At 42.8% G+C, this 18,110-nt stretch overlaps 1 protein-coding gene across 1 annotated transcript in view; it reads right to left on the bottom strand.

Moving 5' to 3' along the window:
- The window catches only part of CWC27 (CWC27 spliceosome associated cyclophilin), a 1,032,773-nt gene that overhangs the window by 864,458 nt on the left and 150,205 nt on the right, over positions 1-18,110 (bottom strand). Inside the window, exon 8 of the mRNA XM_078675149.1 lies at positions 151-230. Coding sequence (XP_078531275.1) covers positions 151-230 — 80 coding nt within the window. The remainder of the gene's footprint in view (positions 1-150; positions 231-18,110) is intronic.

The raw sequence follows: 18,110 nt of genomic DNA, 5'->3' as shown, positions 1-18,110 counted from the left end.
GCTCTCATGGTAGCTTATCAAATTAGACAGAATGCTGAAACAATTTTTAATGTGTTGCCAGAATTATGAGAACAGAAGTCAAAGTACATATAATCTGGGAGCATATGAAGATTTACATTTGAATGCGGTTTTTGTGCGCTCCACACTGACCTTTTCACTGCAGGTACTGCACTCAAGCGTGGGTCATCCTTCAGCAGGTCATGGCTGCTCTTACTTTTCCCCTTCATGCTCTTAAAACATGCATAGAACATAATTAGTACTGAAATGAACGAAGAAATGGTACAACAGGCGAACGAGTTACGGAGCAAGTGTTCATAAATTAGTCACAGCATGCAGAAAATAACTGAAGACGCAAATATTCAATGAATGGGGGATTTTCATTTCAGTCTTTTTTAATTTTGAAAATGTTGGCACCAATCACATAAAAAGTAAGTGAAATGAGTAATGGAAACATAAACAAGTCTCCAAACTATATTTACTCAGTGCTTCACACCGCAATGGTCACATTTAGAACTAAGAGTCAGGTTGCACACAGGCCAGGCTGTTTTATGCCTGGCTTACAGTCTCTTCCAAGAATATTTAAGTTTATGGGGATGCAAATATGAATATATCTTTTACGCTTGAGACAAAATTAGAAGTCTCTCTCATAAATTAGGGGTGTTCGCTGTATAGGAGAAAATGAGCGCTGGCGCACCACACAGACAGGCACAAATTAAGCAGTGAGTGTGCAATATAAACAAAGTTTTAATGTGCAGACTGGTGGCTTTTACTTTGCACTATTCAGCGAGACAGCCACAGATGAAGAACGTTTTTAAGCATATGAATAGCTGTTTGTGGCTGAGGGAGAAGCCAGGATAGAGAATGGATTGGCTAGGGATGAGACAAGAGATGAAAACACACACAGTAGAGGAAAGGGATAGGGATAATGAACAGTAGAAGAAGGGTTAAAGACCAAGAGGGAAAATAAGAAAGGGGGAGAGTGGGATAGAAATGATGAGAGAGACAGGCATGTGTGCTAGCATATGTCTGAATAGAGCAGTTTGGGATTTTGGTTACTCAGATGTCTAATTATATTTCACATCATTAGGTTAGTCACTACTGTGACTACTGTCAAGGAGAGGTTTTGAAGTGTAACCTTGTGTATAGATTCAAAAGGAAGAATCATTTAGTTCCTATAGAAAAGCTGGTCTCCTGGTGAGAGGAAATCCCATTTTCAGCCCACCCACAAAAAGGAATAACAGGAATCAATTTATTTCTGTGTATACCGTAAAGACACTTAAGTGTACTTTTATGAAGAAAAACTGCAAGTCAGATTTAACAAAGTACAACTGATGAGATAGCACCGTTTCTTCTGGACAAATCAGTGACTCTGCAGACCTCTTGATGCCTCATAGGCAACATCTCTGCCCTGTCTACTGTCTCCAGGCTTATTATAATTAAAGGACTTTTCTTTAACCGACTATATTGGCAAAAACACCATACTGGTTTGGAGTATGCAATACCACTTTTTTATACTTCGGGACCAAAGTCTAAAAAATGGCTTGTGCTACCACTGTTTAGGTATGTTATTACTATGTAGGCTCCTAAGCATGGAGACGTAACTACCAACAAGACCTATATGAGCAATTGTACATTCTAGAGAGCAGAAGTAAACATTTTCTCACCGGACGCAATGCCAACAGAAAGAGTATTTTTTTAAGACAGACCAGTGATTCTTAACATTTTGACTCATGTGGACCCCCCACTTAATCAGTACTGGAATCCAGGGATCCCTACTGAATCATTACTGGAATCCGGGGACCTCCACCGAGTCATTATTGGAATCAGGGGACCATGACCTATGCAAATTCGATGATTTGAAGGGCAAACAATGCACAACATTTTATACACACACTTTATTAATCTGTTAATATTATTTCATTTTCTAAGCAGTCGCGGATCCCCTGAGTAGACATCGCAGATCCCCAGGGGTCTCCAAACCACAGATTAAGAACCGCTGGTCTTGTTTCAAAACTGTATATTATGGCTGCAATCATCACTCACAAATCCTACTGAGCAGTAGTCCGTATCAAAGGAATATAAACTCACAATAAAACCTTATATTAGGTTGATTGCTTAAACAAAAAAAGTCATTGGATATATTTAAGTAAATTGCAATGGCTGGCAGACAGGGCTTACAATAATTTATACTGCTATTGTTATTAGCCCGAGACAAAGACGAAACAATACAATAATACTGGTCGACTTTAAATTATCAATAATTTTGCTCAGCCTAATAGTTGAATTGTATCAACTAACATTTGCACTGTTTTCTAGTAAACTCTTCTCAAACTACCTGGGTCCAGATTCAGGTTCACCTATGTAAAGACAGACCACAAGATGAAGGTTTAGATAGCAGACACAAGCCCTGGACTTCTAAGGCTCAGTGTGAGAATGTAATTTTTCTGGTGCACCCAAGTAATAAACAATAAGTAGTGTGGGAATCTGACTGGCGTCATTGGGTCACACTGCCACAACCTTGTTTGCAGGGGCACATCCACATACCAAAAAGGGTAGTTACATAAAAAAACATTGCCTTTCCTACTCACAAGACAATGTAAAACCATCTTGTCGAAACCAAAGCATACTCATGTTACTAAGACTGGTTGAGAGATCTGATTTGGTGAAAATGAACTGAGCCAAGATGTGTCGGCAATGGCAGCACAGAAGCGGGGCAATATACAGTTTAAACCGTTGTATCTCTGATGAGATCCAGACCATCCTGGCCTGGGAGCCTCCCAAGACACAGACCCAAGTGAGAGCATTTCTGGGCCTCACTGGGTACTAGAGGTTTGTGAAGGCGTATGGAACCATATTTGTCCCTCTGGCAGAGCGGACTTCCAAAAAGCAGTTTATGAATGTGACCTGGATATATGTGTGTCAAAAGGCATTTGACACCCTGAAGGAGGCAGTCTGAAGAGCACCCATCTTCCAGGCACCTGACAAACAAGGGATTTGTAATGCAGGCAGATGCTTCAGATCATGGCAATGGGACAGTTGTTTCATAGCTTAATGAGAAGGACCTAGACCAACAGGCATCCTTCATCAGCAGCAGCTTCTACCCAGGGAGCAAAGATGGAGTTCAATTAAGAGAGAAGCATTTGCAGTGCTCTGCGCACTGAAGAAACTGAGACCATACTGGCTTGGACTAATTTCTGGGTTTAGACAGATCAGAGGCCTCTCAGGTGGTTTATGCAAATGCAGGGTGAGAATCCTAAACTGTTGATGTAGTCCATCTCTCTATAGGGTATACACTTCACAATGGAAAAATTGCCCTGGGACTGACCACACCAATGCTGGTGGTGATTTGAAGTTTTTTCACCTTAGCGATGAGAACTCACAAGGGGGTGGGTAGTTCTCCCCGACTTCTGCTGGGGGTGGGGTGCGGGGGACATTTATAGCAAACCCAGATTACACCAGTATTGTTGACCCCTCTGATTTTGCTGGTTATAGAACTCTGTGCACTTTACCCCTGCTAACCAATAGTCAAGTGCCTGTGCTCCCCCTTTAAACATGTTTTTTTTTCTCTCTCATAAAGAGAAGCCAATAACCAAAAACGTAAAACAAAAGTTTACATGTGTGGTACAGCAGGTTATCAAAAGGAAAAAAGGATATTACGATAAGCAAGAGACATAAAATGAAAGAGGAAATGTGAAAAGACAGGACATATATTGGAAAAGCAATAAGGAACATTTGGCGCCTACACCAGTACAGAGGAGTGACAAATATAATGTATGGAAAAAGGACACATGATTTATCTGTTTCTCCATCCGAAGAATCAACCTTAGACAGCAAATAATTTCGCAGTGGCTTCCATATATCTTTGGGCCTGGATGTGACTGGCTGTAGAGAAGCATACAATTCTGAAGTAGAGTCACAGAAGGACAGGTCTTTCAGCCATGCTGCCACTGTGGGGGGATGCTAGCTAACACAATGAAGCACGATTTGTCATTTAGCTAAAAGGAGAGCAATATCAGTAAAACAACATAATCCCAGTGGAAATGGCTTAATAATAATAAGATCATTTGTATAGTGCTTGGTTACACCTAATCGGTGCGTCCCCGCGCTTGACCAAAGATCACCTAGAGAAGGAAACGTGGGGAAAAGGACGCCAGGACTTGCTTAGAATTGACTGTGGTTACTAAACAATCAGGTTTTTAGTTTCTTCCTAAAGTCTGTTTCTGAGGGCAAACGGAAGAGAATTCCATAATTTAGCAGCTACATAGGCAAACAACCTTGCTCCCATTCTCGATTTCATAATCTTGGGGATAGTTGCCAGTTTCGCATCAGAGGATCTAAGGTTCCAGTTAGGTATGTAGGCTTGGATCAGGGAATGGAGATAGCTTGGGGCCTTGTTTATTTAGTATGAGACGACATATGCACAAGGTTTTGAAACCAGTTCTTTTGGACACCGGAAGCCAGTGTAGCTGGTCAAGAGCGCTGAAGATCTTTTTGGGCAGTTTCAGAATAAGTCTTGCTCCCACATTTTGGACATGTTGCAGCCTGTTGAAATTACCTTTAGAATCACCTAGATAAACTAAATTCCCATAGTCCAGTTGGGAAGTGATGAGTGCATGAACTATGGTTTTCTGAGATTTAGCTGGAATTAGGCCAAGAATTTTCCTCAACGACTTGAGGGTGCGACAAAACATTCCCGCTGTTTTCCTGATTTGGTCTTCGAAAGAGTTTTGAGCCATAAAAAAAGGATACCCTAATTCTTGACCTTTTGTTTAGGGCCTGGGGGTTACCCCAGAGATGTTGGGTACCAAGCTGATGTCTACATTGATGGAGTTCTTCCTAACAGCAGAATCTCTGTTTTGTTGGCATTTAATTTTAGACAGTTGTCGGTCACCCAAAATGCAACGTCCGATTGGCTTTAAACCGTTCAGCTGAGATGGAGGCGGGCTCGGACAGATTCACTATTAGTTGGGTGTTGTCGGAATACAACACCACTTAAAGATTGTATCTTTTAATAATGTCCGCCAGAGGTTTCATATACACACTGAATAAAGTGGGGCTCAAAATGGAGCCATGAGGGACTCCTTTGGTGGAGCAGAACTGATCCAAAAAACATGATTTAAGAGTTACTTGGAATGATCCATCCTGAAGGAAGGATCTGAACCATTTAAGGGCATTTCCCCTGATACCAAAATCTCAAAGCCTTTGAAGAAGTATGTTGTGCGACACTGTCAAAGGCTGCACTCAGGTCGAGTAATATCAGGGCAGAAGTTTGACCCATGTCTGCGTTCTGTCTAAGTGTTTCCTCTGAGTACATTGCCCTGAAGCCAGATTGTGTAGGGTCCAATAACTCTTTAGAATCCAGAAAAGTGGTCACACAATTATTTACAACGGAAGTAGGGAAATAAGTCCAAGGTTTTCCAGAATGGATGGATCAATGGAGAGATTTTTCCTAATGGGAATTACCATAGCATGCTTCTAAGGTCTGGGCACAGATCCTGACATTATAGATGCCTCAGAAGGTCTTGTAGGATGGGGATGATCACAGTTATCCCAATATGCAGAATTTTGGGCGGAGCTGGGACAAGGGGAGAGCCCGATTTAATTCAAGACAAAATAGAACTGACTTCTGATATAGAAGGAATGGGAAGATCGATCATTTTACCAGGTCGTTCTCTAATCATAGAGATATCTTTCTTCCTTGAAGAATCTGGAAAGTTTTCGTAAATTTTGTTCACTTTGTCCGAGAAGAAGGTCTCAATGTTATTACACAATTCTTGCGAGGGAGCAATTTTAGCAGAGATTTGTTCCAAGCCCGTGAGTGACTTAAGTAAGGAGACTAATTCCTTGATAGGGTTTCTGGCTGAATCTATGATATGTGCATAGTAATCCTTTCATTCTCTTCTTATGTGCTTGTGATACACTTTCAACGCCTCTTTAAGACGGGCATGGCAGGAGGTGCTTCCTCCATTCGTGTTCAAGGCGTTTACATTGTTTTTTCAACGTGCCAAGATGTTCATTATACCAGGGTGCTAAGGGAGTCGATTTGACATTGTCTCTCACAGACAAGGGCGCCATAGTATGAATAGTGTTGGTCAGCCATGCCTCATACTTTATTGTGGCATCCATCATCTGGCCTTCTGTTTTGATGTTCAGTTTTTTATTTTCCAAGATGGCCTTAACTTTCTCAGGTGTTATTTTGGCCCAATTTCTAATCAGGACAGGAGTGGCGGAGGGGTTGGACTAATGGCTGCTGAGCTGGAGAGAGAAGGGGACCAAAACGTGATCCATCCCTGGTAGTTTAATGGAGTCTTCAACTTGGATAGAGGGATCGTTTAAAAAGATGGGATCCAGTGTGTGTCCCTTTTCGTGCGTACGATCCTTCCACTAACTGGGATAGTTGGAGAGTTTATAGGTCTCTGATAAGAGTTAGGACTGTCTGACAGTCCTGAAACTATAGATGAAGATTGAGATCCACAAGTATAATCAGTTTATTGTGCCTTAGAGCTAATAAAGTAGAACATTCCATATGCTTAGAAATGAAATGTGTTGCTGGTCCTGGAGGCATGAACAACACAGGCCTATTAGAGCCTGATTACTAGATAAGTTTATCGAGAAAAGCGCAGCCTCACTATCATGAAGATTGACCTTGCTAAGGGAGCAGTTCCAAATCAGTTTAAAGATAATAGCAATCCCATCCCCTCTTTGCCTTGGGCAGTCAATCTCACAATACTATATCAAAGAGGCAAGGCATAGAGAATGTCAGGTTCAGAGTGTTCACCAAGCCAAGTTTCCGATAGAAAGAGTGCATCCATGGCTTAACATACCCCAATACCCAGACCAGAGAAAACACTGAATCGCTGCACCTCGCGCACAAGTATAGCTGAATTGCCTGCGGGGTCATGAACGGACAACATTATGTCATTTGCATAAAGGGAAGCTAATAGAGTCCCATGTGGAAATCTAAGGCCCAGATGGAGATGTTTATCCTGCACATGACGGACTAAAGGGTCAATGGCAATTATAAACAAAAGAGGAGAAAGTGGGCCACCCTGTCAAGTTCCACGCGTCAAGGGAAACTGCTCTGTGAGTGTACCATTGAGGCTCAACCGGGCCAAAGGATTATGCTATAGCAGACGAATCAGACCGTAAACGCAGTTAGGCATGCCCAGTTTTATCAGACTGGCGTGGAGAAAGGACCATTCGAGTGAATCAGATGCCTTTTCAGCATCTAATAGCGGGACCACCAAAGCGATAGTGGGAGAAATTTGATTGATCACTGCGAATAAGGTGTCAAGGTGAATTGAAGCAGAACGGTGTAGGAAAGTAGGAGCTGCTTTCATGGTCACCCGTACTTTTTGTTGGTGCCATTGTGTTTTTCTGACTGGGACCCCGCTAACCAAGATCCCAGTCTCTGTGCTTCCTCCCTAAATTGGACATGGTGAGAGTACTTAGGTACACTCCAGAATAGCTTCTGGTGTACCCAGATAAGTCCATAGGTACACCAGGGGTCTCCCATGGGCTGAAGCATGTATTATGCCACCCATGAGAGACCACTTAAATTTGGGCTTCAGGCCTGTCATTGCAGCCTATGTAAGCTGGTGCTAGCACCACTTACAACAGATATAAGTTTTCTCATATCTGAGGTAACTACACTTAAAACCTGTAAGTCACCACTATGGCAGGCCTTTCAAGTTCAAGTTTCAAGTTTATTTATTTATGATTTTGGAACTCTGACGAGATCCACATAATAGATTAACAAAATAAATATATTTGCATACAATCATCGATAAAATACAAGAAAGATATACATATCAAACCGACTAATATATTGCTAAGAAACTTTAAAAAAAGTTAAACAGTTTATAACAAAACATTTCATCAGGAGGGTTGTAAATAGCCTCTCGAAAAGAAGTGGCGGAGAGGATACTTAATTGAGAACAGATTGGTCTCAGCCACTTACACCTATGTGAAAGAAGGGCCGGGCACACAAACAACACATGGGTAACATCCTGAATTGGACTATTACAGAGATTGCACATCACTGGGGAGCCATACCATCTAGACAATAGATTATTTAAGGTGAGTAGATCCTGCCTCAATAAAAACAGAACTCGCCGTACACCATGAGGGAGATTCCAGGATACGTATGCTTGAGCTTTTTTCATTAGGCAAGCATCAATGATCGGAGAGGCACCCTTCTTCAGAATACAAGCTTCCCTATCCATTAAAAAGCTTAGATTCCAAGAAGCCACCTTCAAGATGGACTTCAGCTGATATGCAGATAGGGAAAAGAGGGTCGATTCATCAAGTTGCAAAAGATCAACCGCAGTTCTAAAATTTTTTACAATTAGCGAGTGTTCTTTAAAAGTTCCTAACAACTCAATTTGAATAAGGTGTCTTAATGTACCCGGTTCCCCCCTAGCAAGGCTAGAGACCCAACGCACAATCCCAGCTAGGCCCTGAACCCAACTACTACGCAGACCAAATTCCAGCCTAATAGCGGCTGTTGAACATGCTGTATTAACCGTGGTTAGACAGCGCAAAATTTTGCCTTCCGTAGAGTCTAAAAAGCCCCAATTTTTTATATCGAGTAGTTCAATGCCATAGAGCAATAAAGCTGGGATTTTGGCATGAAAAACCTCTAGTAAAATAGCAAAATGTCTTCTACCTGTAGCTTTGTAGAGAGAGAAGAGACTTTTACCCTGGACGATTGCTTTCCGGGTATTGTTTGCCATATGGGCCTTTTCACTTAAATTACCATCTATAATTTTCCCAAGGAAGACATAGGATTTTACTACTTCCAATTTCTGACCACCTACAGTCCAGCAGAAGATGGCAAATTTCGACTTTTTCCTTCCCGTCATGCACATAACTTTACTTTTTGATATATTTATCTTCAAGTAATGTTCCTCCGCATAGTCATGAAGTGCATGCAGACGGTTATTTAATCCTTTAGGTGTTAGATCCAGAATTAATATATCGTCTGCATACATCAAACAGACAATCGGTTTACTCCCCCCCCCCCCCCCAAGAAGGTGCAATTCCTAAACTTAGAGACAAAGCATGAGGGAGATCAGCTATATAGAGGGAAAAAAATATAGGGGCCAATAAACAGCCTTGTTTTAACCCATTGGCTGTAGGTATTATTCGTGAGAGTCCCCTTTCCCCACCTAACAAAACTCTACACCAGGTATCAGTATGCAATGCTCGGATCAACTCCAAGAGAGTAGATGGCATGCCTAAATTTGATAATTTCCTCCACAGCAGAGATCGGTCTACTTTATCAAATGCTGTGGAGAAGTCTATGAAAGCACCATAGACTCTCCCTCCTCGGAGCTTGATATATTTTTCTGTTATAATTTGCAATGCCGTCAAATTGTTCATGGTGCCTTGCTTTTGTCTAAAACTAGTCTGCTCAAAAGGCAAGATTTTTTCTTCGGACACCCAGTCATTAATTGACTTAAGAAGACATTTTGTAAAAACTTTGCCTATGGCATCCAAAAGGGCAATTTGACGATAATTATGTGGAGCATCGCGGACTCCCTTCTTATGTAAGGGAATCAATATGCTCCCCCTCCACGAGGGAAGAACAGTTTTTCGAGAAAAACAGAAATTAAAAACTGGAAAAAGGATTTTACTCCACATCTCACTATTTTGTTTTATAACTGAGATCGGAAGTTCATCCGGACCCATTGCTCTGGAGGAGCGCAAACCCTTAATAGCCAGTTCAATGTCCTTTTCGGTCGGAGGGCGATATGGGGAACATGTGCAATAAAAAATCAGACACCAATCCATTGCTCGCATATAAACTCTCAATATACCCAACCCAAATTTGTTCTTCAATTGGAATTGGCAGTGGCCTAGATCTTACTCCACAGCCCTCCCCAATCAGTGACCAAAATACTCTAGCTTGACCCTTATGTGCCGCTTCCCGTAGATTAATCCATAAGGAGTCCTCATTCTCTCTTTTCAATTTAGCCTTTACCCTACTCCTCCTTCTTCTTAAAAGAATTATTTTGTGGTATCTTTCCAGGGAGTAGGTTAGGTATTGTTCCCTTACTAGTTTATTTATTTCAATATTAAGATACCGAAGGCGGCAAGGAATTATTTTTAACTTTTCTTTAGGGTGAGATTTTTTGCAGTGGAAATTACCTCTTTCATAAAATCAGTGAAACATAATAATTCGGAACCTTTCCAATGAATCAAATTTTCCACTGCAACCTCTAGAATACTCACTAGGCCTTTGATAGCTTCAAAGTTCCAATAGCATCTCCCAGAGTTGTCTCCAAAATTTACCAATTCACTATCTATAGACTACGAATCCGCCAAAGGGGGATTTATGTTTACGGAGATAGACAGTACCTTGTGGTCGCTTAACACTATGTTGGAAACCAACAGATCTTTCAGGAGAAAGAAGGAGGAACTTCCCACAACCACATAATCAAGAATAGACTCATTGGTATTAGACTTATGAGTGAAATTTGCTGGAGTATCCGAGGGAAGCCTTCCAATTACTATGATGCTATCAACCTCTACCAATTCCTCCAGTAATATTTTCCCTCTCTTATTGGTCTTAATATTACCTGGGAAAAGGGCTTGGGGTATCTGTAGGGAGTCCTCCTTATACTTATTTCTGAATCGCTCTAAACTACAGTTTGAAATTTTGCAATTAAAGTCCCCATACAAGATAATATGTGGAGGGAATTCTAAATCGAGGAGGTACTTTATGTGGGAAAAGACCTTCTTAAGGCCTGCATTAAAACTTACGTCTGGAGGTATATAAGCATTTATTATTACAATTGATTTTCGCGAATTGCCTATAATAATATTGGACAATGTAATTGCCTGGAAAAGATTACTGGAATCTAAGTGATGAGCAAAATTCCATCTAATCTTATTGGAAAGCAAACAGGCAACTCCACCCTTCGCATGGCCTCTCCTAGAAGGGATAGCATTACCCTCCAACAAGTAATAGTCCTTGCCCGCATAAAATTTCTCATCACACCAAGTCTCCTGGAGACAAATCACATCAGCTTCCAATGAGTGCAGATATGGTAATTTATCTGGGCTATTCTTTATTCCAGCCGCGTTCCACGATAATATTTTTAACTCAGTGTTAAAGATAGGGATGAGGTTTGGAATTTAGCAGAGGTTTGCTTGACAGGACACCGGGCAACCAATTCCATTTAAGACTTTCTTCTACCGAATTCATTTGGCAGGGGAGGAGATTTTTGTATGTCACAAGTCGTGCATTTTTTTAAATACATATTTTCAACTCATCGGGTTTAGAGGACCTATCTAAACTGCTTAAAACTGTGGTAGAAAATAAAGGCAAGTTGACAGGTCTTCCATCCCGAGGAGCCACAAAAAAGGGAATAACATCAATCCCCCTACTTTGTAAACCTTCAGACCACTGCATAATGTGATTTACAACGAGTTTAGGATAACATTTAACCCTTGTTATCTTCCCAACCTCTGATTTCAAAATAGAGACTACATCTATATCGTTAGTTTGAATAAGGTTCAAACTTTCTATCTCCCGAAAACAGTTAAGAAGTGAAGATCTATTTAGTGTAAGATCCATGTCAAACAGAGGTATAAAATCTAAATAAAAAGTGTCTATACTTTCCTTTACAGAAGCAGTTTTTGGCTGAGAAAGATCTACATTTCCCTTATCAGACACATCCCATAACCCCTTGGTAGTCCCCTCACTTCCAATCGTATCAGCAAAAGACTTAACTATGGGGTCAGGGGCCAAGAACTGGATATTGGAGGGCAAAATCTGCTCAGCGGGAAGAATGCTGTTAACGGGGCCCCTTGGTTCGAAAATCAAAGGATCTTGGTCTAATTTATCATACTCAGTTATATCATGAGATGGGGAAGGCACAAGTTCTTGAGAAAGGTTTTTTCTTGTGGGAGAATCGATGATTTCATCAAAATTAATTTTCCTCTGTCTTTTTTTTGCAAATCTACGAATTGGTTTCCTCTTTTTCCCTCTAGGCTTTCTATATTTACCTATATTTCCTTTTTTTCCCTTCGTTCGCTGAGTCCGAGACAACCTCTTTCTCTTCATCTCTCTGTGGTTTAAATATGGAAAATAATTCTTTACTCATCTTTTTTTCAGGCTCTATCATAATTTCTATTTCCTGATCGGGAACAGAAATACAATTGGCTGCAGCAGCTTTTGAAGTACCTGCCAGTAAATTCCTTTGAGCATCTGCTAGTTTCTTTCCATCTGTTTTATGGAGATTCCCATCTTGTTCTGATCGAACTAAGTTTAAGACTTGAATAGCATTCTCAGGCTCAATCTCAGTCTCTAATCTCTTATCTTTCTTTATTTTCGCATCTACAGAGGATGACTCATGGGGTAAACTAGAAGAAAAGCCCTGTTTATTATTTAATAATACCTTAAGTATTTTAGTTACTGTTTCTAGTACACAATCTGACCCTCCAATAATAATAAAATAGAAGAAAGCAGGTGTTCCAAGGAAGTCAAAGAATCAGATATTGGTTTATCAAGCCTAAATAACGGATTAGGATGAGAGTCAGTAATATTAAAAACAGGACTTGTGGAAATATTTGCATGTGACATAGAAAGATCAGAATTATTAGATATGTTAGAGGGGGTACTACTATATAATTGTAACCCCTTGGGGGCTAATACTTTTGGAGTATTTACCTGATCTAAGATCTTATTATGATCATACTCATCGTTGGTATATCTCTTGAGAAGCTCCATATCTATATCAGGGAGGGTAAAATCATTACCAGAGGCAACCACCGGATGAGATAGACCAGGAGAAACAAGTAAGCCTTCCCTTGAGGGTGAAGAAGAGTTGTGCACTAACACCTCGACTGTTTTAAAAGTGACACCATATAAGGGGACAATATTACCTAAACTTGGTCCCTCCTGATCATGCTGTAAGGGCGTCTGCAAATTTAATAGGACTTGAGAATTACCCACCCCACCACTAGGAGGGGTAAAAGACTTTTCTCTATTAATCAAGTCGATGGACACGTCCTGGTTGCAGAGTCCTCTCATAATAGATCCATCCTCCTCTTTACCTTTTTCAGAAGTGTCTGCTGGCTTTAAACCCCCAATCATTATCTTGTCCTTTCCCCTTTCCCATAGGCTATATAATTGGCATTTTCCCTTTAACTGTATGGCAGGGGTATCCTTATTTCGTAGGGGATTTGATTTAGTCTTAGAGCAGGTCCTGCCCACCAATACTCGCCCGGAACGCAATTTTTTTGCAGTCATTTCAAATGCAGAAAAAGAATGAACACACCCCAAAACAACTCTAAAAGGAATAAAGACCAGTGAATATAAAGAGAATATTGGATAGCCAACAGACCAAATAATTTATGGGTGTTCCCTAACCTATGTAAACCACAAAAGGAGATCACTAACACAACTTACTCCAAAATGAATACTTGAAACTAGGAACCACAACAAATGAATCGTATCAAAACTAAGTAATTAGTATAAAGGGATAAAGAGCTTAGAGACGTTGCCCAGCCCGGCCTTATCCGGCCTTTGGGCTTCGACCCGCGCGCGTCCCGCGGGCCGTGGAGGAGGGCTTGGTTTAGTAAGAGGAACAGGGGGCGGGAAGAGACTCCAGCTGCGCTGCGTTGGCTGAGCGCTAAGAATGCTGGGTCTCGCAGTCCCGACCCCTGCTAAAGATGGTGATTTGTAGGCTTTCAGTTCTCGTCCCCTCAAGGTCCTCCGTGCAAATCCCTCAATGTCAGCAGCAGCAATGTCCCAATATCTAAGGCAAGTAAGGGTTCCACACACCAAAACGGCTTACGAGCGGCACCCGCGAAGCGGGGGCCGCGAGCCGTAAGTAGCCTGCGGGGGAACAGGGGGCGGGAAGAGACTCCAGCTGCGCTGCTTTGGCTGAGCGCTAAGAATGCTGGGTCTCGCAGTCCCGGCCCCTGCTAAAGATGGTAGTTTGTAGGCTTTCAGTTCTCGCCCCCTCAAGGTCCTCCGTGCAAATCCTTCAATGTCAGCAGCAGCAATGACCCAATATCCGATGCAAGCAAGGGTTCCACCCACCAAAACGGCTTACGAGCGACACCCGCGAAGCGGGGGCCGTGAGCCGTAAGTAGCCTGCGGGGGAACAGGGGGCGGGAAGAGACTCCAGCTGCGCTGCGTTGGCTGAGCGCTAAGAATGCTGGGTCTCGCAGTCCCGGCCCCTGCTAAAGATGGTAGTTTGTAGGCTTTCAGTTCTCGCCCCCTCAAGGTCCTCCGTGCAAATCCTTCAATGTCAGCAGCAGCAATGTCCCAATATCCGAGGCAAGCAAGGGTTCCACACACCAAAACGGCTTACGAGCGGCCTAACTTAGCAGAGAAGCAGAGTAGCAGTGATAGTTGCTTATTTGCTTGGAAACCTGATGGCTCGGAAGCTCCTAGTAGCCCCCGCCTTGTCCTGCCCAGCTCCAGTAACAATCTCAATACCCAAACAGTGATCCAGATATATTCAGCGTAGTAATTGCAAATAAACTGAAGGCAGGGTGCTTGTTCGAAGTGCGAGGGTGCACCTGCATGAGCGGGGCACTCCTACAACCTTCAGAGTCTATTCTCCCGGGTTGTAAGTGCATCAGCCAGCAGGAGAAATTTCTACTGGTACTTCTCTTTCTGGTGAAGGGATCCTCATTAGTGAAGTTTGAGCATGCTTTTTTAGAGGAACAGGCGGTGTTTTAGGATAGTCCGTTTTCCTCTTTTCAGGCACAGAAGTGATATGTCCAGTCTTTTGATTATTATGAAGAGTTTTTTGCTTTGGATCGGGTTTAAAAAGCTCTTCTTTCGGCGCCGATTTATATGGTATGGGGCCAAAATGCTTAGGTTTAACAGTGTCTATTGTCGTTGGAGCAGATTTTGGTTTCGCTTCTGAAGACTTTTTCTTAGGATCCGTGCTCTTTGGATCTAGAGTTTTTGTTTCCGAAGTACGTTTAGACTCATCTACCTTCGGAGCCGAAGGATGTTTCGGTACCGGAACCTTCTTCGGGTCCACTTTTTTCGGAACCGGGGTGGTTTTCGGTTCGGCAGCTTTGAGAACGTCTTTCGGTGTTGAACTTGCTTTCTGTTCGACCACTTTCGGTACCGAAGGATGCTTTGGTGCCGGTGTTAATTTTGGCTTAAGGACCTTCTGCTTTTCGGGACCGACAGACTGACTCGAGCCCGAGTCGACTGGAGGCTTTTTTGTATTCTTCGCTGCCGAGCCAGAAGGCAGGGCGTCGGAAGGTTTTGGTCGGTGTGCACCTGGACCCGAAGGTGGAGGGGTGAACAGGGTCGACGTCTGTACTCACAAACTGTTGACCAACTGGAAGATCTTAATCTTCGGATTGATCCTCGACTCCAGAAGCTGAATCCTCTGCTTCGAAAGAGATGTCTTCATGCTGTTGTTCTTCGGCGTCTACTTCAATTGGAGCCTCGTCTATGATGATGTCTGGTGTCGACGAAGATGACTGCGCCATTACTCTTCGAGCTTGACGGTCCCTGATTGCTTTCTTGGACCGGAACGAAGCGCAGGCCTCACAGTCTCGACTCTCGTGCTCTGGAGATAAGCAGAGATCGCAAACCTCATGAAGATCGGTGTGAGGGAATTTGTGTCCACACCGAGGGCACTTCTGGAAGGGTGTTCTTTCCATGAGCCAAAGGCCGAATGGCGCAGTTGGGCCGACGAACGCTGGAATCGAGAAGTGAAGTCTCTACGATGGTAATCGGAATCAATGTAGACGACGATGCCGATGGTATTTTGATTGATTTATGGATTCGAAAAGAGATCGTTAACGGGACCGTACGATGAACACATGCGAGCCCGATGGCGGCAAAAAATATTCTGAAGATGGAGTCAATGCCCATGCACACTACGATCTAAGGGAGGAGTGATCCAACAGACAAAGACTCTTCCAAGACAACAACAAAGTGTAATCATCCGGGCCCACCACCAGATGGTGATCTAATGCAATAGTGTGTGGTCTGCAGCCCATATGCTTCGAACACATAATTACAAACATAGTGGTATACACCACAGAGGAGTGACAACGCCTGGAGGAGCAAAGCCCAGGAGAAACAATAAGTGAATAATGGTAAAAGTCACTGAACAAGTGAGGAATATGAGAAGAAATAGTATAACAAAATACCATGCAATGCAGAGTCAACCGGCATGAGCCAGTGGAGGAACAACGTAATAGGCAACAATGGAAAGCGGACCACATTTGTAAGTCACCAAACTATATAGGGCAAGCTACAATATGCATCCCATGGGCGAAGTAGGCGCCAGGTTAGCAGAAGCTGCAGCACCAGAACCTCCACCAGGTGAGGAGCCGACCAGAGGAGTGCTTCTTACAGAACTGTTCAGCATCCACAGGGATGTGGTGTCAGCCATCAAATTCCACCCAGAGACGTGTAGGATAGAGCATCCCATATTTTAGCCCCATCTTTTGGATAGTGCGCTCAACATCAGTAAATTTGTGACGGGCCTCTTGAACTACTGAAGTGTAGTCAGGATAGAGCAAAAGTGCAGATCCTGGATACTGCAGCGAGCTCCTTTGCCGAGCCTTTGCAGTGATATGTTGCCATCTCTAAAATTTAGGAGTCTGGCGATAAAATGACGGGAAGGTGCCCCAGGGACAGGGTGGGGACCTAGTGTTCGGTGTGCTCTTTCGACCACAAAGGTATCATTGAAGGACTTACTGTTGAAAAGCTCCGCTAAGGGGTGTTCCACAAAGACATCCATTCGTCCTGTGTTGGTGGATTCCAATATGCCAGATATGTTAATATTATTACAATGAGACCTCGCCACCAAGACCTCTTTTTTAGCTGCTGTATTCTTGAGGATACGCTCCACTCGCTCAAGGTCCTTCACTGTTTTGGTACTGCCGTCCTCGAGCTCAGAGAATCTGCGCTCCTCACCATCAAGCCTCACATTAAGGCGATCAAGACGTTCAGACATGGCATCGAAATGTTGCGGTAGGGTATCAAATCTCGAATCAATAGCCTTAAAGCCAGCTCGAATTTCAGCCATAATTGTGTCCGTGCCATCTAATGGGGGTGTCAGCCATTCTATGTGGAAACAGAGGGCAAACGTTGACGGCGCGGGGTCCTAGCTGGTTCAAAGGGGAGTTATTTTTCCTTGGGATATACGTGTCACATTGTAGTATGTGCACCGCTTCTGGTAAGGGTAGAGCGTTGGAGCAAACTGCAGCAATGGGCAGCGCTGCTGAGAGCAGACAATAACAAATATGTAGAATGGAATAGCCAGACAGCAAATGTGGAGGTGGCAAGAAGAGGAACAGCAAATAATGGCAGTGAATTAAGTCAGGTCCAACACAAGGCACAGTATCCAGAGCCAGGTGGTAAATATGGCATAAACAACGCAATGGTAACAAGCCTTGGCGTAGCCAATAGGTCTCGCCTTTGGGACATTATAAGTATTTAGTTATGCAGCACAATATCCTTGGTGCAACAACCTTAACAGTTGCATGGCTAAACACTTATAAGGTCCTAAAGGCGAGACCTAATGGCTATGCCAATGCTTGGATATTTCTAGACATGGTTTAGCCTAACATGCAAATGTATATTTAGTAACTTTCACTGAATAATCTAATTTATTTGTACCAGTCCCTAAAATCTGTAAAGTTTAGAACCTTTACACAATATTTTGTGAATAGTAGCCTATTAATCAATTGTACAGCTGCCTGGTAACACCAGGCCTAGAGGTGGGAGCCTGCCCTGTACCTAGTGCAGTAATTTTTGAACCCACTCAGGAACTGGTAAGCCCAGAGCCTGTCGGTTTACTCTTCGGGGTGTTCGGGTAGAGTACTGTGGGAGATAGATGAAAATGAGTGAAGGAGGAGAGGAAAAGGATTAAAGAAATGCAGAGAAAAAAATGATAAGATTGGAGAAAGGGATAATGCTGAGAGAAAGAACATAAGGACGAACAAACGAGGCAAGGGAAGAGGATGTCTGCGAGGAAGAAGGGAGGGAATAAGGAGGGAGAGACAAAAGATGGGAAGAAAGGAAGAGAAGAAAGAGGAAAGAAGTGGAGTAATAGGACAGGGGACAAGGTTGGTAATAGGGAAAAGTAAATGAGGAACTTTGAGAC

Source organism: Lissotriton helveticus, chromosome 2_1, assembly GCF_964261635.1.
Source record: "Lissotriton helveticus chromosome 2_1, aLisHel1.1, whole genome shotgun sequence".
Classification (NCBI taxonomy): Eukaryota; Metazoa; Chordata; class Amphibia; order Caudata; family Salamandridae; genus Lissotriton; species Lissotriton helveticus.
The sequence above is the reverse complement of the archived record's forward strand: the minus strand, read 5'-3'. Positions and strand labels throughout refer to the sequence as shown.